We start from the raw sequence: 24,493 nt of genomic DNA on the forward strand, positions 1-24,493 counted from the left end.
TAACTTCATTAGTTCAGAAGGTTTTTTTCCCATATATTTAGTTGACATATGCCTTCTTAGATTATTAAGCCATTAGCCCTGGCTTTAATCTCTGGGCCAAATACAAGATGAATCCCTCTTTCACACGATAGTGTTTTTAGAATTAGATGATTGATAAGTTGCATGACTTTCTTTTGAATTTCCGGCCTTCCTGGTCACATTGTGTTGTGGTCTATAGCAAGTAATATATATATTTGCTCTTTGTCCATAGTTCCTGGCTCCCAGTTCCCAGAACCCTTGGAATTTCTTGAGCCATAAGAGCCACGGGAACATCTTTGTTGTATTTGGTCTCTTGTCCTCAGTTCCTGAATCGCTTCAGGTGAAATGGGAGTTTTGTTTTTTTTTTTTTAAAGATTTTATTTATTTATTTGAGAGAGAGAGAGAGAATGAGAGACAGAGAGCATGAGAGGGAGGAGGGTCAGAGGGAGAAGCAGACTCCCTGCTGAGCAGGGAGCCCGATGTGGGACTCGATCCCGGGACTCCAGGATCATGACCTGAGCCGAAGGCAGTTGCTTAACCAACTGAGCCACCCAGGCGCCCAAAATGGGAGTCTTATTATTCCTGAAAAGCTTTCTCTACCACAACTGGGCTTATGTAAATGAGGTGACTTTTGGAAAGTACTGAAGGATGGGAGCTCTTTGCCAGAGGAACCTACAGTGAATAGAGTATTGAAATTTTCAGCCCTACCCCCTGATTTGGGGATTGAAGAGAGAGGCTGGAGGTTGAATCAGTCACTAGTGGCTAGTGATTTAATCAATGATGCCTATGTCATGAAGCCTTCATAATGAATCCGAAAGCACAGGGTTTTGGAGAGCTTCCAGTTCGGGAGCCAGAAAGCTTCCCACATGTCATGGTGGCGAATCCCAGACTCCATGAGAACAGACTTCTTCGTTTGGCACCTTACCCTATGTATCTCTTCATCTGGCTGTTGATTTATATCCTTTAGAGTATCTGTTGTAATAAATCAGTAATCTAGTGAGTAAACAGGTTTCCTGAGTTCTGTGAACTGCTCTAGCAAATTAATTGAACCCAGGCGTGGATCATGTGAACCTCTGATTTATAGCCGGTCAGAAACCCAGGTAAACACCTGGTCTTAAAATTGGCTTCTGAAGCAGGGGGTGGCGGAGGCAGTCTCTTGGGACTGAGCCCTTAACCTGTGGGATCTGATGCCACCTCTGGGTAGATACTGTCAGAATTGCATTGAATTGCTCTAGTGTGGTCCAGTCAATAAGGAATGTAGTTGGGATTAGCATCTTCCTTGTTCTAGGTGAACTCTCTGTCTACTAATTCTGTTGGAGATGTCCTTGGCTTGCCAGTCATAACATACGGTGGCCTCACCCTGGCCGTACTGTTCACACTGACTACTCACAGCTGTGGTTGAGGCATATGTTCTCATACTGTACTTGTGTGGCTGTTTTTACATGGGTTCAAGTATGGCCCTGATAGTTTTTTTCTTTTGAACCCTGCTCTGTTTGTTTCCAACCTGCTGAAAGCTACTTGGGCACACTTCTTGCTCAGGAAATTGTTCACTGTCTCTCCAGTTTTGTGTCCTCTGTCTATGAAGACCAAGCCATTGTTAATAAATATTGAGCTCTGAGGCATAACAGTAGAAATATTTCTCTAGAGGCATAGTGGTGGATCTCAATCCCCAGGGAACATTTGGTAATGTGTGGAAACATTTTTGATTGTTAGACCTGAGTAGGGCTGCTATGGGTATCTAGTGGGTAGAGGCCAGAGATGTTGCTAACCATGCACAGGATGTGCCTTCAACAAGAATGATCAGACCTAGAATGTCAAGGGTGCTAAGGTTGAGGAGTCTTTGTCCGTATTGATGTAGTTCTAAACAGTGTCTGGTGAAAATGGTATTTTTAATTTTGTTAATCAGGTTTATTAGCATCCAAGACAAGGTTTCTCAAAGTGTGAATGGGGGTTCCCTGGGACCCTTTTAGGGGTCTCCGAGGTCATACCTATTTTTATGATAATTGCCTTTCTCACTCATTCTTTTACAGTTGTAGAGAGGAGTTTTCCAGAGGTCATATGACATCACAATATGGAAACAGATTGAATGCAGAAGCAGATATGAGAATCCAGCTGCCTTCTTTTAAATCTGACATTGAAGAGATTTTTCAAAATGGAAAACAATGTCATTTCTCTCATTAAATTATTTTTGTTTTGGAAAACCATTTTTTTTATAAAATATGTTGATATGTAATGGATGTATTATTTTTAATCAACTAATATGCACTTAAACATTTTTTTTAATTTTGGTTTTTATTTCTATCACTAAGAATGTCGGTGGACATAATCCACACAAACAAAGATCCATACTGTTCTTTGGGATGCCAATAATTTTTACAAATATAAAGAGGTCCTGTTTTCATGTGTCTGTTGGCCAGTTGGATGTCTTCTTTGGAGAAATGTCTGTTTGTGTCTTCTGCCCATTTCTTGATTGGATTATTTGTTCTTTGGGTCTTGAGTTTGATAAGTAAGTTCTTTATAGAATTGGGATATTATCGCTTTATCTGATAATACATTTGCAGATATCTTCTCCCATTCCGTAGGTTGTCTTTTGATTTTATCAACTGTTTCCTTTGCTGTGCAAAAGTTTTTTTTATCTTGATGAAGTCCCAATAGTTCATTTTTGCCTTTGTTTCCTTTGCCTTTGGAGACGTGTCTAGCAAGAAGTTGCTGTGGCCGAGGTCAAAGAGGTTGCTGTCTGCATTCTTCTCTAGGATTTTGATGAATTCCTGTCTCACATTGAGGTCTTTCATCCATTTTGAGTCTGTTTTTGTGTATGATGAAAGGAAATGGTCCAGTTTCATTCTTCTGCATGTGGCTGTCCAATTTTCCCAACACCATTTGTTGAAGAGTCTTTTTTCCATTGGATATTCTTGTCTGCTTTGTCAAAGATTAGTTGACTGTAGAGTTGAGAGTCCATTTCTGGGTTCTCTCTGCTGTTCCATTGATCTTTGTGTCTGTTTTTGTGCCAGTACCATACTGTCTTGATGATTACAGCTTTGTAATAGAGCTTGAAGCCTGGCATTGTGATGCCATCAGCTTTGGTTTTCTTTTTCAACATTCCTTTGGCTATTCAGGGTCTTTTCTGGCTCCATATGAATTTTAGGATTATTTGTTCCAGCTCTGGGAAAAAAAGTTGATGGTATTTTGATAGGGATTGCATTGAATATATAGCATAGACATTTAACAATTCCAATCCATGAGCATGGAATGTTTTTGCCATTTCTTTGTGTTTTCCTTAATTTCTTTCCTGAGTGTTTCATAGTTTTCTGTGTATAGAACCTTTGCCTCTTTGGTTAGATTTATTTCTAGGTATCTTACGATTTTGGGTGCAATTGTAAATGGGATCAACTCCTTAATTTCTCCTCCTTCTGTCTCATTGTTGGTGTATAGAAATGCAGCTAATTTCTGTGCACTAATTTTATATTCTGTCACTTTACTGAATTCCTGTATGAGTTCTAGCAATTTTGGGTAGAGTCTCTTGGGTTTTCCACATAGAGTATTATGTCATCTGTGAAGAGTGAAAGTTTGACTTCTTTGCTGATTCAAATGCCTTTTATTTCTTTTTGTTGTCTGATTGCTGAGACTAGGACTTCTAGTACTATGTTGACCAATAGTGGTGACAGTGGACATCCCTGTCATGTTCCTGACCTGAGAATGATATTTGCTGTGGGCTTTTCATATATGGCTTTTATGACATTGAGGTGTGTTCCCTCTATCCCTACCCTATGAAGAGTTTTAATCAAGAAAGGATGCTGTACTTTGTCAAAAGCTCCTTCTGCATCAATTGAGTGGATCATATGGTTCTTTTCTTTTATTAATGTGCTCTATCATGTTGATTGATTTGCAAATGTTGAACCACCCTTGCATCCCAGGAATAAATCCCACCTGGTTGTGGTGAATAATCCTTTTAATGTACTGTTGGATCCTATTGGCTAGGATCTTGTTGAGTATTTTGGCATCCATGTTCATCAGGGATATTGATCTGTAATTCTCCTTTTTGCTGGTGTCTTTGGTTTTGGGATCAGGGTAATGCTGGCCTCATAGAACGAGTTTGGAAGTTTTCCTTCCATTTCTATTTTTTGAAACAGCTTCAGAAGAATAGGTATTAATTCTTCTTAAATGTTTGGTAGAATTACCCTGGGAAGCCGTCTGGTCCTGGACTCTTGTCTGTTGAGAGATTTTTGATTACTGCTTCAGTTTCCTTGCTGATTATGGGTTTGTGCAGGTTTTCTATTTCTTCCTGGTTCAGTTTTGGTAGTTTATACATCTCTAGGAATGCATCCATTTCTTCCAGGTTACCTAAGTTGTTGGCATATAGTTGCTCATAATATGTTCTTATAATTGTTTGTATTTCTTTGATGTTGGTGGTGATCTCTTTCATGATTTTATTTATTTGGGTCCTTTCTCTTTTCTTTTTGATAAGTCTGGCCAGGGGTTTATCAATCTTACTAATTCGTTCAAAGAATCAGCTCCTAGTTTCGTTGTTCTGTTCTGTTCTTTTGGTTTCTATTTCATTGATTTCTGCTCTAATCTTTATTAATTCTCTTCCTGCTGGGTTTAGGCTTTATTTGCTGTTCTTTCTCCAGCTCCTTTAGGTGTAGGGTTAGGTTGTGTATTTGAGACCTTTCTTGTTTCTTGAGAAAGGCTTGTATTGCTATATACTTCCCTCTTAGGGCTGTCTTTTCTGCATCCCAAAGGTTTTGAACTGTTGTGTTTTCATTTTCATTTGTTTCCATGAATTTTTTAAATTCTTCTTTAATTTCCTGGTTGACCCATTCATTCTTTAGTTGGATGTTCTTTAACCTCCATGTATTTGAGTTCTTTCCAACTTTCCTCTTGGGATTGAGTTCCAGTTTCAAAGCACTGTTGTCTGAAAATATGCAGGGAATGATCTCAGTCTTTTGGTACTGTTTGAGACTGGATTTGTGACCCAGTTTGTGATCTATTTTGGGTAATGTTCCATGTGCACTCAAGAAGAATGTGTATTCTGTTTCTTTAGGATGGAACGTTCTGAATATATCTGTGAAGTCCATCTGGTCCAATGGTTCAAAGCCCTTGTTTCCTTGTTGGTCTTCTGCTTAGATGATCTGTCCATTGCAGTGAGTGGGGTGTTACAGTCCCCCACTATTGTATTATTATCACTGTGTTTCTTTAATTTTGTTTGGTTTATATAATTGGCTGCTCCCATGTTAGGGGCATAAATATTTACAATTGTTAGATCTTCTTGTTGGATAGACCCTTTAATTGTGATATAGTATCCTTTCTCATCTCTTACTACAGTCTTTGGTTTAAAATCTAATTTGTCTGATATAAGGATTGCTACCTCAGCTTTCTTTTGATGTCCGTTAGCATGATACATCGTTTTCCAGCCCCCTTTTCAAGCTGGAGGTGTCTTTGGGTCTAAAATGAGTCTCTTGCAGAGAGCATATCGATGGGTCTTGCTTTTTTTTTTTTTAATCCAATCTGATACCCTTTGTCTTCTGATTGGGGCATTTAGCCCATTGACATTCAGAGTAACTGTTGAAAGATATGAATCTAGTGCCATTGTATTAACCTATAAAGTCTGTATATTGTCTCTGTTCTTTTCTGGTTTGTGTTACTTTTGGGCTCTATCTTCGCTTAAAGGATTTTAATATTTCTTGCAGGATTGGTTTAGTGGTCACAAATTCTTTTAGTTTGTGTTTGTCCTGGAAGCTTTTTATCTCTCTTTGTATTTTGAATGACAGCCTGGCTGGATAAAGTATTCTTGGCTGCACATTTTTCTCATTTAGCACCCTAAATATATCTTGTCAGTCCTTTCTGGCCTGCCAAGTCTCTGTGGCTAGGTCTTTTGCCAGTCTAATGTTTTTACCCATATAGGTTACGTACCTCTTGTTCTGAGCTGCTGTCAGGATTTTCTCTTTGTCTCTGAGATTTGCAAGTTTATATGTGGGGGTGTTGACCTATTTTTGTTGATTTTGATGGGGGGGGGATTCTCTGTGCCTCCTGGACTTGAATGCCTGTTTTTTTCCCCAAATTAGGGAAGTTCTCTGCTATAATTCACTCCAGTATACCCTCTGGCCCTCCCCCTTTCTCTCTTTCCTCTTCTGGGATCCCAATTATTCTAATATTATTTTGCTTTATGGAATCACTTATCTCTTAAATTCTCCCTTTGTGATCTAGTAGTTGTTTCTCTTTTTCTCAGCTTCTTTATTCTCCATCATTTGGTCTTCTATATCACTAATTCTCTCTTCTGCCTAATTTATCCTAGCAGTTAGAACCTCCATTTTTTATTGCATCTCATTATTAGCTTTTTGATTTTGACTTTGTTGAATTTTAGTTCTTTTATTTCTCCAGAATGGGATTCTGTAGTGCCTTCTATGCTTTTTTCATGCCCATATATTATCTTTATAATTGTTTTTCTGAATTCTAGTTCTGACATCTTATTTAATATTTAGGTCCCTGGCAGTCAGTACTGCCTCTTCTTCTCTTTTTTGAGGTGAGTTTTTCAATCTTGTCATTCTTGCAGAAAGTCGTTGCTTTTCTGTTTGGAGAATTACAGCAATTCTTTTCTTAGGTCTCCAGTTTAGTTCAACGGTGTTCAGAATGATTTGATAGCTATCTAGCTGAATTCGTGGGACTAGACAGAACTAAGGTCTCCTACTCCTCCACCATCCTGGACTCTCTCCACCAAATTTTAAGAACTTCTGACCATGCTACATTTCTTCATTTTATGTGTGAGAATATCATATCATGAGGCCTTGTTAGAATCTAGATGTATAGAGTGTTGATATTTCCCAGCCTGAAAGGAAATTGATTGGCAGGTTCCTAGTTAACCTGTGGTAGTTTCTGGTTATCCTTTTCTGCTCTCGCAAGTGATCACTATTCCTTTTGTAATAAATCTGAGCCCAGTTTGGGATCTCCATTTGTTGGAACGATTTCTTCTGCTTCAATTCCTTTCCTTCATTCATGGGTACCTTTTGTTTTTGTTGTTGTTGTTGTTTTAGAGTTAGGATTAAATTTTTGAAAATGTCTTTGGCCCTTTGAGAAGGCTTTCCTTTCAGGACCTCAAACAATGGAAGCAACATTACTTTACACAGACCATTTTGATGTCTACTTTCGTGAAACCTAAGTCTGGTATCCAGATAAGGGACAGTGCTATTCCTTGGAGAGAATATGTGGCTTAACTCCTGATCTTTTTTAATTTTTGGAATTACATTTCATATGATTAACCAATTAAAAACAACACTGATATCTGTGATTTAGTGTTGGTCATATGGATATGTTTTTTAGGTATGTTTGCCTTTGCTCTTTAATTCTGCCATGAAAGTAGTGGGAGAATAAAGACCTGCCCAGAAGAAGTGTGTGAGGGATGTAGTGGTTGCAGGGTGCATTGACTCATGGGAAGAGCATGGTGTTTGAGATGCTAGACATCATCTGGTCTGGTGCAACCCTTTCAGGTGGATCCGGAAACTGAGGCCTAGACATGCTATTACTTTGTGATCTTTTGGCCCTTTACTAGAATTATGATTGTACACAAGTTATTTGATCTCGTCACACATCTCTTTCCTCATCTGTATCATTGAAATCAAAATAGCAGCCTTATAGCGTTGTTGATATTAATTTACGTAATACCCTTTCTATTGAAAAATTTCAAATCCACAGAAAGGTTGCAACATAATGCAATAAACATTTGTATTTCCTATACCCGATAGGATTTATTACATTATTATTGTTATTGTCGTTGAACCATTTGAGATGAAGTTCCATTTCTTCATGACCCCTTCATTTCTAATTACTGCAGCATGTGTCTTCCAAACCAAGGACAAATTCAGGAAGTTTGACACTGACACTATGTTGTTATTTAGTGTATTGCAACACTAAGTGTGTCCCACAGTCCCAACACATTGATGCTGAGAACTTGTTAGATTTGAGAAGTTGGGGTCCCATTCCAGGGCTGCTGACTCAGAATCTGCATTTTAACAAGACCCCTGATTTGTATGTGTATGAATATTTGAGAAGCACTGTTCTGAGTAGCTCATATTCATACTTAATTAGGTTTTACATGATACTTTTTTTTTTTTTTTTTAGTAATCTCTTTGCCCAACGTGGGGCTTGAACTCATCACCCTAAGAGTTGCATGCTCCACTGACTGAGCCAGCCAGGTGCCCCACGATATGTTTTTTTTTTTTTTTTTTAAGATTTTTTTATTTGACAGAGACACAGCAAGAGAGGGAACACAAGCAGGGGGAATGGGAGAGGGAGAAGTAGGCTTCCTGCTTAGCAGGGAGCCCAATGTGGGGCTCGATCCCAGGACCCTGGGATCATGACCTGAGCCGAAGGCAGACGCTTAATGACTGAGCCACCCAGGCACCCCACATGATACGTTTTATAGAAAAATTTACCCACATGCAGGATCCAGTCCAGTATAATGAATTGTGTTTTAAATAATTGGCATGTCTCTTTAGTTTCCTTTAATTTAGAGTAATTCCTCAGTCATTGTCTTTCATGATATTGATAACCTTTAAAGAGTATAGGCCAGATGTTGTTTTTAATTTTTTATTTAAAATTTTTAATTCTAGTATAGTTAACATACAGTGTTGTATTAGTTTCAGGTGTACGGTATAGTGATTCAGCAGTCCTATACATTACTCAGTGCTCATCATGGCAAGTGTGCTCTTTAATCCCCATCATCTATTTTTACCCATCCCCCATCCACCTGCCCTCTGGCAACCACCAGTTTGTTCTCTGTAGTAAATAATCTGTTTTTTGGTTTGTCTCTAATTTTTTTTTGTTGTTGTTCATTTGTTCGGTTTCTTAAATTCCACACATGAGTGAAATCATATAGTATTTGTCTTTCTCTGACTTATTTCACTTAGCATTATATCCTCTAGATCCATCCATTCTTTTTTAATGGCTGATTAATATTCTATTTTATATATATATAAACTACCTCTTCCTTATCCATTCATCTATTGATGGATACTTGGGCAGCTTCCATAATTTGGCTATTGTAAAGCTGCAGTAAAGATAGGGGTGCATATATTTTTTTTAATTTTTTTTTAATTTTTAAAGATTTATTTGAGAGAGAGAGAGAGAGAATGAGTGGGGGGGCAGAGCCAGAGGGAAAGGGAGACGCAGACTCCTCATTGAGTAGGGAGCCCCATGGGGGGCTAGGTCCCAGGACCCTGAGATCATGACCTGAGCTGAACGCAGATGCTTAACTGGCTGAACACCCAGGCGCCCCAGGGGAGCATATATTTTTTCAAATTAGTGTTTTTGTCTTCTTTGGGTAAATACCCAGTAATGGAATTACTGGCTCATATGGTAGCTCTATTTTTAATCTTTTGATGAACCTCCTTACTCTTTTCTACAGTGGCTGCTCCAGTTTGCATTCCCATCAACAGTGCACTAAGGTTCCTTTTTCTCCACATCCTCGTTAACACTTGCTGTTTTTTGTGTTTTTTGATTTTAGCTATTCTGAGAGGTGTGAGGTTTTTATCTCATTGCAGTTTTGATTGGCGTTTCCCTGATAATTAGTGATGTTGAGCATCATTTTATGCACTTGTTGGCTCTATGGATGTCTTCTTTGGAGAAATGTTCATGTTTTCTGCCCATTTTTAATTGGAATATTTTTGTATTTGTGTGTGTTGAGTTGTATACGTTCTTTATGTATTTTGGATACTAACCTTTTATCCTATATGTCATTTGCAAATACCTTTTCCCATTTGGTAGGTTGTCTTTTAGTTTTGTTGATTATTTCCTTTGCTGTGCAGAAGCTTTTCATTTTGATGTAGTCCCAATAGTAAATATTTGCTTTTGTTTACCTTGCCTCAGGATACGTTTTTAGAAAACTATTGCTATGGCTCATGTCAGAGAAATTAGTGCCTGTGTCTCTTCTAGGATTTTTATGTTTTCACATCTCACATTTAGATCTTCGATTTATTTTGAGTTTGTTTTTGTGTATGGTGTAAGAAAGTGGTCCAGTTTCATTCTTTTGCATGTGATTGCAGTTTTCCCAACACTATTTGTTGAGGAGATGGTCTTTTTCCCATTGCATATTCTTGTCTCCTTTGTCATTTATTAATTGATCATATAAATGTGGGTTTATTTTTGGGCTATCTGTTCCATTGATCTATGTTGCCTAGTTTTGTGCCAGTACAATAATGTTTTGATTACTACAGCTTTGTAGTATATCTTGATTTTTGGGATTGCCATACTTCCAGTTTTGTTCATCTTTTTCAAGATTGCTTTGGCTATTTAGAGTCTTCCCTGGTTCCATACAAATTTTAGGATTATTTGTTCTAGCTCTGTGAAAAATGCTGTTGGTATTTTAATATGGATTGTATTAAATGTGTAGTTTGCTTTGGGTAGTATAGATATTTTAACAATATTTGTCCTTTCTATCCATAAGCATGGACATCTTTCCATTTGTGTTGTCTTCAATTTCTTTCATCAGTATTTTGTAGTTTTTGGAGTACAGGTCTTTCACCTCCTTGGTTGAGTTTATTTCTAGTCATTTTATTATTTTTGGTGCAATTTAAGTGGGATTTTTAAAAATTTCTCTTTTTGCTGCTTCATTATTAGTGTATAGAAATGCAGTGAATTTCTGTATATTGATTTTGTATCCTGTGAGTATAGTGAATTCATTTATCAGTAGTAGTAGTTTTTTGGTGGAATCTCTCAGGTTTTTTTTTACATATAGTATCACGTCATCTGCACGTAGTGAAAATTTTACTTCTTCCTTACCAATTTGGATGCATTTTATTTCTTTTTCTTCTCTGATTGGTATGCCTAGGACTTCCAGTACTGTGTTGCTGGATGAGGCTGGATATGGATATCCATGAGGCTGGATATCTTTGTCTTGTACCTGATCTTAGGGGAAAAGCTCTCAGATTTTCACCACTGTGATGATGTTAGCTGTGAGTTTTTCACATATGGCCTTTATTATATTGAGGTATGTTCCCTCTAAACCTACTTTTTTGAGGGTTTTTATCATGGAGAGATATTGTACTTGTCAATGCTTTTTCTGCATCTATGGAAATGATAATATGGTTCTTATCCTTTCTCTTGTTGATGTTATGTATCATGTTGATTTATATGTGAATATTGAACCACCTTTGCATCCTAGACATAAGTCCCACTTGATCATGGTGAACGATTTTTTTTTTTGTGAATGATTTTTGCATTGGTTTACTAATATTTTGTTGAGGATTTTTGCATCTATTTTCACCAGAGATACTGGCCTGTAGTTCTCTTTTTTTGGTAGTGTCTTTATCTCATTTTGGTTTTATGGTAATGCTGGCCTCAGAAAGAATTTGGAAGCTTTCCTTCCTCTTCTATTTTTTGGAATAGTTTGAGAACAGTAAGTATTAACTCTTCTTTAAATGTGTGATAACATTCACCTGTGAAACTGTCTGGTTCTGGACTTTTGTTTGTTGAACTTTTTTGATTACTGATTCGGTTTCATTACTAGTAATCAGTCTGTTCAAATTTTCTTCTTCTTCCTGATTTAGTTTTGGGAGATTATATGTTTCTAGGAATTTATCCACTTCTAGGTTGTCCAATTTGTTGGCATATAATTTTTCATAATATTCTCTTATAATCCTTTGTATTTCTGTGGTGTCAGTCATTATTTCTCTTTCATTTCTGATTTTGTTTATTGACCCCCCCCCAATCTGGCTAAATGTTTATCAATTTTGTTGATCTTTTCGAAGAATCAGCTCCTGGTTTCATTGATTTGTTTTTTTTTTTTTTTTTAGTTTCTGTTTTATTTTTGCTCTAATATTTTTATTCCTTCCTCCCTACTGCTGGTTTTGGGTTTGTTTGTTATTCTTTTTCTAGCTCCTTTAGGTATAAGATCAGGTTATTTGTAATTTTTCGTGCTTCTTGAGGTAGGCCTGTGTTGTTATAAACTTCACTCTTAGAATGGCTTTTGCTGCATCCTAGAGATTTTGGACTGCTGTTTTAATTTTCATTTATCTCCATGTATTTTTTGATTTTTCTCTTTGATTTCTTGGTTGACTTATTCATTGCTTAGTAGCCTGTTCTTTAACCTCCATGTATTTGCTTTTTCCAGATTTTTTCTTGTGGTTAATTTATAATTTCATAGCATTTTGGTCAGAAAAGATACATAGTATGACTTCAGCCTTTGTGAATTTGTTGATACTTGTTTTGTGGCCTAATATGTGATCTGTTTTGGAGAATGTTCCATGTGCACTTGAAAAGAATGTGTATTTTGCTGTTTTAGGATCAAATGTTCTGAATATATCTGTTAGATCCATGTGGTCTAATGTGTCATTCAAGGCTACTCTTTCCTCATTGATTTTCTATCTAGATGACCTATCTATCCACTGATGTAATTGGGGTGTTAAAGTCCTCTACTACTATTGTATTACTATGGATTATTTCCTTTGTGTTTGTTATTAGGTGCTTTATTTATTTAGGTGTGGGGTCTGGTCCTCTCCCCTCTCCATGCCCACTGTGTCCCTTCCTCCTGAAGACAGTCCAGCAGGTCCATTTGGCTCCTGACAGTGTCTTTGCCCTTCCTACCCTCTTCAGTGTGGCATCTTTTCTACATTTAGCTGTGGAGAGTCTGCTCTGCCAGTCTTTGGGTCCTTTTCTGGGTTATTTGCACTGATGTGGGTGCTATTGAGTTGTAACCATGAGACGAAGTGAACTTAGGATCCTACTACTCCACCATCTTCTCTGGAAGTCTAGACCAGTTCTTTTATAAACTGATCTTTATTTTGAATCTTTCTTCATGATTAGATTCAGGTTATGTATTTTTGGGAGGTAAATGATGTTGATTATTCTAGGCAAATCATCTGGGAAGTTTGAATGGCTGGGGGGCTGGAATCATCTGGAGGCCTCCATACTCACATCTGGTGCCTAGGCTGGGGTGACTCAGAGACAAGACTCCTCTCGGACTATTGAGCAGAGTCTCCTACACAGGGTTGTGTTTCCTCACAGAGCATGGCAGCCTAAGGAAGTGTTCTAGCCACCACGACAGAGACTGTAGGGCCTTTTATAATCTAGCATCCACAGTCCTATAGCATCACTAATGCATATACTGTTGGTTAGCATGGTCAGGAGCCTGCTCAGATTCAAGGGAAGGGACATAGATGCCACTCTTGATGGAAGGGTGTCAGTGAATTTGTGGTCGTGTTTTAAAACTGTCAGAGGTGATGACTGCCAGATTTTTTAATTGTAAAAACATGTTTTTTCCCTTTGTAGTTAATGGTGATCCATTAGGATATAGCCTGAGACTTTTGCTTTTTGTTTTTTAAAGATTTTATTTATTTATTTGATAGAGAGAGAGAACATGAGTGGGAGAGGGAGAAGCAGACTCCCTGCTGAGCAGGGAGCCTGATGCAAGGCTCCATCCCAGGACCCTGGGATCATGAACTGAGCCAAGGCAGATGCTTAACTGACTGAGCCACCCAGGCGCCCCACCAATAGCCTGAGACTATTTAAGAATCCTATTCCACGGTAGACTTTTATTCTTTAGTGATAGCATTCATTGATGTCTCCCGAGCATTTATGATTTGGGACTTAAATTACATAAAAATCTTAAACATAATACACTCATCTCCCAGTAAATAAACATATAATGATGACAGCCAGTGTTAGATTCTTGAGTAATTCCTGTGACAAAGATAAGCATGCATGACCCAATTTGATGGGTACTAAACAATTTACATGGATGTAAGTAACAAGCACTTAATTATTTGAATGTCAACAGAAATACAGATGAAGAGGTTCTCTCTGTGTGTGGTTCTGTGGCTGTTTTATCCTGACTGTTCTTTCCTTCCAATTAAAGGAATGCACTTAAGGCATAACGCACCATTCATCATGATTGGAAACATTTGTGTCAAAGCTGGTTCTAGGAGAAGTGAAATCAGTTGAAGAAGATCTTCCCTTTTACACTTCAAACACAGCTGTTGTAACTAAGATTTAGCAGGTTCCAAACTGCCCTATAATGCAGGAGCATAAGCATTAACCTTTTGAGCCTCACCTTTGAAGGTGCAGGAACTATCGTATTTAAGTCTTATTAAAATGAATTGTGCAGTACATACTGAAGGAGTGGGTATCAGGCGCCAGTATGTGTGACTTCCACAGAGGCTTGAGTTGGCAGGGTGAGGATTTAAACATTGGGCTGCTTGGCATATTCTTAAAATTATGCATGAGTATTTTCTAAATTCCTAATTAGAAACATTTCAATTAGGAGGTGAAATCTAGCTATATGCTAAGGTGTTTAGAAATCAAATCTTGCCCAAAGCTTATTCCTAACAGTTGTGTATGGCAGAGGTCACTACCTAGCACATGTAACTAAGGACTGAATACTGGCAAATTCTAGGAGACTGAGGTCCATGTATTTTTGTAGTCATGTATTGACTTCTTTAAAATGAGACAAATGTTACATGAGAAAAAAAAAAGCTCTGAGAATAATCATTAAAATTTTAACAGAAATATTTCTGTGTGTGGGATGTTGGGTGGTTTTATCTTCTTAAAAGAGCTTTCTTTCTTTCTTTCTTTCTTTTTTTTTTTTTTTGACTTACCAGAATTCTACAAGGAATATAATGAGTGTTAGTTATCACTTTTGTAACATGAATAAATTGTACAGTTAACCTTTGAACAATACGAGTTTGAACTGCACAGGTTCACTTACGCACAGATTTTTTTTTTTTTAGATAAATACAGTATAGTACTGTAAATGTATATTCTCAATAAAATTTTCTTTAGCTTATTTTATTGTAAGAACACAATGTATAACACATATGACACACAAAATATGTGTTAATCAACTGTTTATGTTATCAGTAAAGACTTCTGGTCAACAGTAGGCTTTTTTTTAAAAGATTTTATTTATTTATTTATTTGACAGACACAGCGAGAGAGGGAACACAAGCAGGGGGAGTGGGAGAGGGAGAATAGGCTTCCCACGGAGCAGGGAGCCCGACATGGGGCTCGATCCCAGGACCCTGGAATCATGACCTGAGCCGAAGGCAGACGCTTAATGGCTGAGCCACCCAGGCGCCCCAACAGTAGGCTCTTAGTAGTTAAGGTTTTGGAAAGTCAGAAGTTACATGTGGGTTTTTGATTGCTTGGGGGAAGGGAGGTCAGCACCCTAACCCCGACATTATTCAAGGGTCAACTCTAATTTGAAACAAAAAAATTACCAATAAAAAATTAAACCAAACTGTTCCTATAAATTTTAAAACCATTGATTTAATATGAAGACTGATAAACATCCTCTGCCCCCACCATGCAGTTTCTCATAAAGGACCACCATTGACCACCTTCAAAACATGGTTTTGCTTTAGGCATTTTATTTTTATGAAAGTTAAAAATGGAGGAAAAAAAAAGTCTGCTGCACTATCTCTTAAATATTCAGACCATGCCTGGGGGCATACATACTTGAAAAAGGTTTTAGATGATTCTGATAAATATAATCATATACATGCCTTCAGGAGATGTTGTCTTCATTGTGATTAAAATTCACACATTTCCTTTTAGAGAATTAACAGGTCTGTGGCTTATTTTTTCTTTCTAGGGACATGGTCATTCTGATCTCAAATGACTAGGGGTTGTGGCTTGTATTCCAAAAGAAAAATGTCATTCACCTTGAAAATGTCATAAAATGATGAGTGTATTTACTTGTATTCAATTTAAAGTGTTACAGGTATCATTGAAGGAGGGGCCTGCTTTTTGTCATGACTAGAGCTAGTGCTGGGTTGGGGAGGCCTCTTCTTATGGATCCCCAGGCCTTTGGGGATTGCAGATGGTGGGCTTCCTTGTTCTGATCCTCTGTGCTGCTATTAGGACCAAGTGATTTCTAAGGGAGCGTTGAGTCCTGCAAAGATAAAGGATGAAAAACCCAAAAAATTTTGGGAGAAGTGGTACACCAAAATTGGAGGAAGAGGAGTAGGAGAAAAAAAGAAAGGAATATTATGTATTGAGTATGCTTCATTGTTGGTGTAGAGTATCTCTATTTCCTTCATGTTATTCTAGGCTTTTATTGCTGAAATGAAAACTTTTTTACTTACTGGGTTTTTATTTAGTGAAGAATATTTATTGGAATTTGGGTTTTGAAAGTCAAAGTTACAGCTGTGTTTGGGAAAGTGTATTCTTCTGACTTTGGAAGGTGTATGCTTGTGTTTCCCAGATGTTTGCAGGTGTAAATTGATAAAACTGCACCTGGAGGGCGCCTGGGTGGCTCAGTTGGTTAAGCGACTGCCTTCGGCTCAGGTCATGATCCTGGAGTCCCGGGATCGAGTCCCGCATTGGGCTCCCTGCTTGGCAGGGAGTCTGCTTCTCCCTCTGACCCTTCTCCCTCTCATGCTCTCTGTATCTCATTCTCTCTGTCTCAAATAAATAAATAAAAATCTTTGGAAAAAAAAAAAAAAAAAAAAACTGCACCTGGAGTGTTTTTAAAGGTTTGCAAACCAGAAAACAACATTTTATATCTGGGAATATATGTTCACACCATGAGTGTAAGAGCAGTGTAGCTTTGGCTGAATCAGGAGAAGTTTCCCTTATGAATTGAGTGGGGAGAAAGTTATTTAGGGAGCCTGTAAAAATTTTCTTAATGTCATTTAGTTCCCAACATATCAAAGTTATTAATTATTATCATTACCTCTGTCAGTTCTTGTTGAACACTGGAAACACCAGGGCACTGATGTTGCATGCACTGTTAATGGCACTGAAAATACCCATGGTCTGGGGTAGGTAGTTCTGGGGTATGTTTCATTATATAAAGTCTGGTAGATAAAAGTTGTCATTTATTGAAATCTTGAAGTAAAGAAACCAAAGTCAGTTATATATTACTCTAGTGCATGGAGTGCTACAGAAATCCGTGTGGTATATACCCCGTTAGGACTTGGGAAGGGGTCTGAAAATGTCTCTAGAAATTAAAGCTAAAAGCTTGGAAAGAAAGAAAAAGAGGAATTCTAGCAATTGGATAACTTCAAAAAAGTGTACTTTTTTTCCCCCCTTTATCTTTCTTTTCTTTTCCTTTTTTTGGGTGGGGGGGTTGTTGTAAACCAAAATTTAAGTTGTTTTTCGAGAAGCTCACGGTAAGTCAGGGCCACAGTGAAAGCCCGAGCCTGTAGGATTAATAGGCTGGGACTGGGAATGTCTCCTGCCCCCCTTTTCCCTCCCATTCTTCCTGGCTGCCCTTCCCCCTCTCTTCTGTGACATGGTGGGAGAGGCCTCTTGCTGATGGGTAGCTGGGGCACTCTGAGCCAAACCCTGTAACATGGTCCAACGTCAGCCTCACAGATCCCCGTGTTGAGGCTTGCATCAGATAACGCATATGAAAGCACTTGAAGGAACTGCAGCTATTAAGCAGAATCTCCCCTGATGAGGAAGCACATGCATAAAAGAGCAGTCTGTTGGAAGGAAAGGACCCAAGCCAGCAAGATGGGAAATAGCAGTTGGCGTTGAGGCCTTGGTCTGGGAACAAAGCTTGAGTTTACCACTAACTAGTGGTATAAATATGAGCAAATCTTTAACCACAGGGGCCTCGGTTTGTTCCACTGTGAGATAACGGGCTTGGCGTAAGTGATAAGTAGGATACTTTTCAGCTCTGAGATTCTGAGTTCTAATGAGCCAGAACAAACATGAAGCCTTAGAATATTTCCAGTGTCAAGTCTAAACCCAACTGGTATTTCACTGTCAGCCCCTATTGTCGATTCTAGTTACATTTTCTGTAGAAGACTGGTATTTAGTCATGGGGTCGAGCTGATTCAAGGACAGACAGCTGGAAAGTTTTCAGAGTTCTCTTTGTACTGCTCACACAGTAGCTGACTTCTGAAATTATATTGTAGACGGAAGGTTCAGGCTACCTTGGTGCCAGCTTAGAGTCCTACAGCCTGAAGGTGATAAATGTTTGCCTAAACACACTATAGACTCTGAAGCTGAAAGGAATATCTGGCCATTCTGTAGTTCAATATTGTGGAAAGAAGACTGGAAATTTCATTTCTGTCCTTTTGTATGTGAAATGTTTACTAAGGGGAGTAGCCATTGATTTCCAACCACCTGCTGGCTATTTATATAGTTATAGTTAGGTGAGATACGCCATCATCAAAGAGGACATAGTGTGAATGGGGCTTAATGCGATTGGATGATACTGGAGACAGGGCAGCATAGTGACTGACACATCCACGTTGAAGTCAGGAAATCTGGGTTCTTGGTTCAAATCTTTGGAGGTCAAGCACTTGGTCATAGGAATATATCAGACATATATTTCAACTACCCAATAGTAGTTGGGTAGTATTATTATTGAAGATGATAGGAATATGCACAGGTATTAGTAATCTTCCTATTGCAGTAAAGACCAGTGAATTCTTCTGTAGAAACATGTAAAAAAATAAAAAAGAATTATCTCATCCCTCTTAATTTCCTTTAACCATATTACTAGTTAATTTAGTTGAATCAAATGCCACAGGTTTGAATTGGGTATTAAACTTTTCAGAGACCTTTTTTTTTTAAGTTTTTTTATTGTTATGTTAATCCCCATACATTACATCATTAGTTTTAGATGTAGTGTTCTATGATTCATTGTTTGTGCATAACACCCAGTGCTCCATGCAGAACGTGCCCTCCTCAATACCCATCACCAGGCTAACCCATCCTCCCACCCCGCTCCCCTCTAGCACCCTCAGTTTGTTTTTCAGAGTCCATCATCTCTCATGGTTCGTCTACCCCTCCGATTTCCCCCCCTTCATTTATTTCCTGTTATCTACAAAGCATTTCTAGCAGACGTAGCCCAATCATTTCCATATGTGGCCCCTGGTGGCAGAGCAGGAAGGACTTGGGGAGGTATCTATCTGTATGGCTGAGTCCCTTGGGCATACACGTGCAGTTTGTTGAGTCTGAGGAATCTGTGACTGAGAGGTGGTGCCAGACTTGTGTTTGTGCTGACACTCAGGAGACCTGAATACGCACTTACTTACCTGACATGCTTACGTGCTGAATTTTGTTTTTTGTCATTGGATTATCTGGTTTGAGTTTTTCTTTGTTATAAAATACTAGGTGCAGTGAAGAAACTTTCTACCCTGAAAAAAATGTTTTGAGTAGATTTGATCTCTTAGTATTGTTTCAGATGAGTTCATCTGCCCTACAGTGAAGGAAGCCTGGTGCTAGGGAAGTTAGGAGAGTCCAAAGATTTTGAAAAGAGACCTGGGCAGTAAAGGAATTTGCATCCATACAGTGGTTCTAGAATCGGGAAGTCAGTGTTAAAAATGACACACATCTTGGCCACATAGAACAAGACAAGCAAAATTGTAACTTCTGGAATCAGATGGCCAGAAAACAGGTCAAAACTTTTAAAGTATAATCAGTTTACTGTTTCCTCCTCTCCTAAGTTTAAAAAGAATATTTTTAAAAAGTTATTTCTGGTGTTCAGCCATGAGAGCATAGCTTTGTAGCTTAAACAGAGTTGAGTACTTGAGGCTAGTGCCTTGGCAAACAAGGTAGATGCACATGAAAGGTAATGGGGTCTTGAAACATCTGGGAGGACATAGCACATGATGGTGAGTCTTAGGTTAGATAATCTCTTACACACATAATCTGAGATGATATAATCTCCAGTTTTACTCTTTTAAACAGATATAGAATAGTATAGTTGGTGGGGTTTTTTTTTTCCCCCTGAGAATTAAATTTTGTTTTTTAAACTGGCAACAGGGGCTTTGGAATCAGAGCTGAGAGTGGAGATACCAACTCTACCATTTTCAAACTGGAGACTTGGATTCATGGTTTAATCTTTGAGCTTTTATCATTTTAAAATGTGGGGAACAATGCTTCCCTCAAAAGTTGTGAGAATATTAAAGAAAGCCTACTACCTAGTAGGCATTTTTTAAATGTTAAATGTATTCAATGAAAGAGGAAATAATTTAAATCTCAAATTTTTGAGCTGCAGTGCGCACAAAATAATGATGTGATTCTAGCTGACTTGGGAATTTCAGGAAGGGGCTCTATGTGTTTCTTCCCTTTTGCCCTTTGCTTGATGGGCTTTATCCATAAACATTTTGGAATCATAGTGTTTAGAATAACTAAACAGTGAATTGGAGGAATATTCAAGACCTCAAGCAATTAGTGCCCTTTCAAAACAGTGGTTGAGCTGAGTAGTGAGGGTCTAAATCCATATTTATTATCATTATTTACTATATGTGATCATATTATAGGTATCATTAGCTCCCGTTTATTTTCTGGTTATGGTGGGCCAGTTGCCGTACTAAACACTTTATAAACATTTTCTCATTTAATCCCTATAATAACATGAGATCTAGTTGTTATAGTCTTCATTATACAGATGAGAAAATGAGGTACGCTGTTTTAAGGACTATGTCTAAACTTCCATAGTTGAGGAGACTTAAAAGCTAGGATAGTGCCTTCTCAAGTTAGCAAATGCTTTGGTACCCCCTCATTCAGATGATAGGTTAACTCTTTGAAATGTTAACACAACGTGGAGTTTATTGAGGGAGTGGTTGATATTTAGAATCTTTGAAATATTTTACTCTGATTAAGACTTGGGAAGGTCCAAGGAATTGATTGTGTATGTTCAGTGTCAGTTTTTCTGAAATAATTTTTCTGGTGTTTTGATTTTGACTTTGGTCTATCCAACAAAAGTAGAGAGTGCTATATAATGATAGAATGGGCATCTCTCAGCCTTGGCTACACAGAAGAATCACCTGGAAGCTTTAAAATGCAAATCCAAGGAAAACTGAAGCCCAGTCCCCATTCCCAGATATAATTTCTCCCCAGTTTTATTCAGATATAATTGACATAAAATGTTTGTATTAGTTTAAGGTGTACAGAATAATGATTTATGTATATATTGTGAGATGGTTACGACAGTAAGTTTGGTTAACACCCATCATCACCTCACATACTTAAAAATTTTTGTTTCTTGTAATGATAACTTTTTTTTTTAAAGATTGTATTTATTTGACAGAGAGATCACAAGTAGGCAGAGTGGTAGGCAGAGGGAGAGGGAGAAGCAGGCTCCCCGCTGAACAAGGAGCCCGACGTGGGACTCGATCCCAGGGCCCTCGGATCATGACCTGAGCCTAAGGCAGATGCCCAACTGACTGAGCCACCCAGGCACCCCTTGTAATGAGAACTTTTAAGGTTTACTCTCTTAGCAACTTTCAAATATGTAATACAGTATTGTTAACTATAGCCACCCTGCTGTACATTCCATCCCCAGAACTTTATCTTAAAAATGGAAGACGTTTGTACCTTTTGACCACCTTCATCCATTTTCCCCCATCCCCATCTTCCTGCCTCTGGCAACCACTGATCTGTTCTATTTCTAGGAGTTCGGTTTTGTTTTGTTTTTCTTTTTTTTAGATTCCTCCTATAAGTGAGATCATAAAGTATTTGTGTTTCTCTATCTGATTTCACTTAGCATAATGCTCTCGGTGTCCATCCATGTTGTCACATATGGCAAGATTTCCTTGTCTTTTTATGGCTGAATAATATTTTCTCAGATACTCTAATGTAAACTAAACATTGTCATAAGTATTCCAGAGGCTTTTAGAGGCTCAGCCCTGGGATGTCTCAGATCAGTCCCCCAAGAGCATTGGAGTCCCACTCCCAGGTCCTGACTTGCTTGGTAGTTTGACTCTTTGGACTTGAGCTGCCGCACAGCTCAGCCCCCACACTCCTACTCATCCTCTTACCCTGAGGTGTGTGGGGGAACAGCAGTCATCAGTGTGGATCTTGGAGGAAGGTCTGTTCAGAAGGTTATCAGCTATCCAGCATCAGTTCAGGGGATGTAACTCTGTCATTGTTTATTTAGGCTTTGGATGTATTGGTTCTCTGTATTGTTTGGTTTCCTATTCCAGTACTGTCCCAGAGGTATTTCCCATATTTGTAAAGATCAAACACAGGTAATTCAAGAAGCTATTCCAAAAGTTGACCGCATACATGTGCTGTTTTCTTCCAATGGAAGTAAGTTTTCCCGTCTTTTCTTCTCTCCTTCACATTGTCATGTGCTTCTCAGCCTAACTTCTCTCCTGCTTCTGCTACCCCACAACCTACTTTAATTTGCACAGTGACAGATGGTAGTAAATCCAGCTGTGGACAGTAGTTTAGGCAGCAGAGGAATTTTTTTTTAAGGCAGATAAGTAGTTTGCTATTTGCCAGAATGCCCGATTGGAACACAGAGTCTGTGGAAATATGGTGTTAGCAGGTTACCAGTTGGAGCACTAAATTACATTTTCACTAGCAAATATTTATCCAGAGTAATTTAAATCATTTTGTATTCCATTTACACATGAGGGGGCAGTATGGTACTGTAAAGCAAAGGCTCTGTTGAAATTATCTATTTTTATTGGTATATAATAGTTTTTAGGTGAGAACTTTTAGACTCTGGGATTATAACTGACATGGTTGTTAGCTGTTAAATGTGATACGCATATGTGATACCCTCACTCGTATACCCAGGTCACATGCCTGTTTTTATTTAAATGCATAAATAATCATGTCCTTGCGGCAGTGGGGTTTTCCCACAGTGCCTTTTATTGTGAGTTTTATATTTATATCTTGTTTAATGCTAGCTAGCTTTCTTCCTGTTTCCTGCTTTCCCTTGGGGACCATCAGCCCTCTTGGAGATGCAGTGTCTATTAGGTTAATGTGTCTAAATATTTTATTTTATGACTTCATTGAAGACTGAAGGGTCTGCAGTGTTGCTGGGGACAGGAAGCCTCTGAACCCAGGTCTTGGAAGGTCTGTTATAAATCACCTCTGCATGATATCTTCCCTTTACAGTACAGATCGCTTTTCTCAAAAGAAAAAAATTGCTAAGCAAAGAAACAGCACATTTTAATTAATGTTATTATTGCTGATCTATGAGTGACACTGTAAGATAATCAAGGTGCTAATATTCTAGGTTTCATAAATGGAAGAGAAATTATTAAAAGAAGTTGGAAGGTATTAATTGATAAAATCTATAAAGCATTTTATGAAAAATGTACATGGGAATCTGAAAGGTAATTTCATAAGCATAAGCTATTTTTAAATGTGTAAAAAATATTTGCAGTCCTGTGTTTGTTTATGTAGTTCAAAAAAAATTGAGACCAGCATTTGGCATAAATATAACCCTGTATGAAATTTAATGGGATATTTACTTTGACGTTTTATCCTGGCTACTTTCTTTGTGGATGAATAGCTGTGGTATTGTCTACACCTGGTAAAGATAATTATACGTATTTAGTTTGGGAATGAATTTATTTTGAAATGTAATGATTGGATGTTGCTTTTACTTAATTTTAATGGGAAATTTTATTTGGAAATCTTCTGGTAAAAAAGTAAATGAAAGGCTTAGGACCTGTACCTGAAATTTGAAGGAATGGGTTTTTGGCTCCAGCATGTTTTGGATGAACTCCAAATCAAATGTTGTTTCTTTCAACACACAGGTTTCTGTTCATGGGAAGCGATTAATGTTCTTTGTGCTTTGATGGCAGATTTTTAGGACCCTGCCTGATGCCACATTCCCAGAGCCGGTCTCCCTGTCAACATCACCCCCAAATGCTCCACCAAGGCAATCGAAGAGACAAGGCCAGAGGACTAAGAGACCCGTGGCTGTATATAATCTTTGTCTTGAGCTGGAAGATGGTAAGATGTTAATTATATTTTTCTGCTTGACAGCATGTCCAGAGCATGGTATATCGTATGTCCCCAGGGAAGGCCATGGTTTTCCTTCCTTTGTGCTTTAATTCCTTTTCCCCTTAAGATGATAATTTTTGAGATTAACAAGGAGGGTAAAGCTTTCTTGTCAGAGAGAGAATGCAAGTTTCAGGTTTGTGTTTGTATTTGTTATGCATGCTTTTTTTATTTTTAAAAGACAGCTTAAATTTCTTTTTTGGGAGACTTGTGTGACCTCCTGTGAGGTTATATAACTGAGACAAATGGAAAGGGGAACTAAAATTAAAGCAGATCTTTTGAGAGGAGCTGATAGTTTAATGTTAAATGCATCTAGATTAGAGGCACAGTGTCTTTTCTGTTGCACTAGCTTCTGTATCTTACTTGGCCCATTTTTTGGACTTTCTTGTGATGCTGGCGTCTCCTCATCTAGCAGGGGTGGCAAAGTGACCTGCCTTCGGGGGCCAGGCTGAGTGAAGTAAGCTGCAGTGGGACTCCGGCAAATGGAAGTTCTCCTGTCTCATCCTGGTTGCCATGTTCCAGTTACTTGTTGTCATGCAGCCACATTGTGTCAGCATTGCCAGATTGCCTCGCTGTTTAAAGAGAGCTTGGAAATTTGAATTTTAAACACTGATCTCTACAAAACAAGACGGTGCCTTGTAGAAGTCACCGATTGCCAATTTGTAATCATGTGGTTATTGGTGTGGAGAGGAAAATGATCCTGGTCTCAGAACCTCCAATTTCAGTAGGCATGTCTGAAATGGGGGCTCTTTTGTTGTGGGACTTCACACCTGTTGAGGAC

General features: G+C 38.3%; 1 protein-coding gene across 8 annotated transcripts in view; it reads left to right on the forward strand.

The window, feature by feature from the left end:
• ARHGAP10 (Rho GTPase activating protein 10) overlaps positions 1-24,493 on the forward strand; it is a 316,951-nt gene that overhangs the window by 241,075 nt on the left and 51,383 nt on the right. For 7 of the 8 annotated variants that reach the window (XR_010409585.1, XR_010409584.1, XR_010409583.1 and 4 more), the window contains one exon: positions 23,514-23,664. Coding sequence is in view for 5 of the 8 variants with exons in the window: in XM_054508715.2 (XP_054364690.1) it covers positions 23,514-23,664 (151 nt within the window). In the remaining 3 variants the exon portion in view is untranslated. Of the gene's footprint in view, positions 1-250; positions 1,696-23,513; positions 23,665-24,493 lie in introns of those variants that run through there. The other variant, XM_054508716.2, reaches the window with a different exon arrangement.

This window comes from Mirounga angustirostris, unplaced genomic scaffold (genome assembly GCF_029215605.1).
Source record: "Mirounga angustirostris isolate CCGP_5_RB_7025 unplaced genomic scaffold, mMirAng1.0.hap1 SCAF_2, whole genome shotgun sequence".
NCBI lineage: Eukaryota > Metazoa > Chordata > Mammalia > Carnivora > Phocidae > Mirounga > Mirounga angustirostris.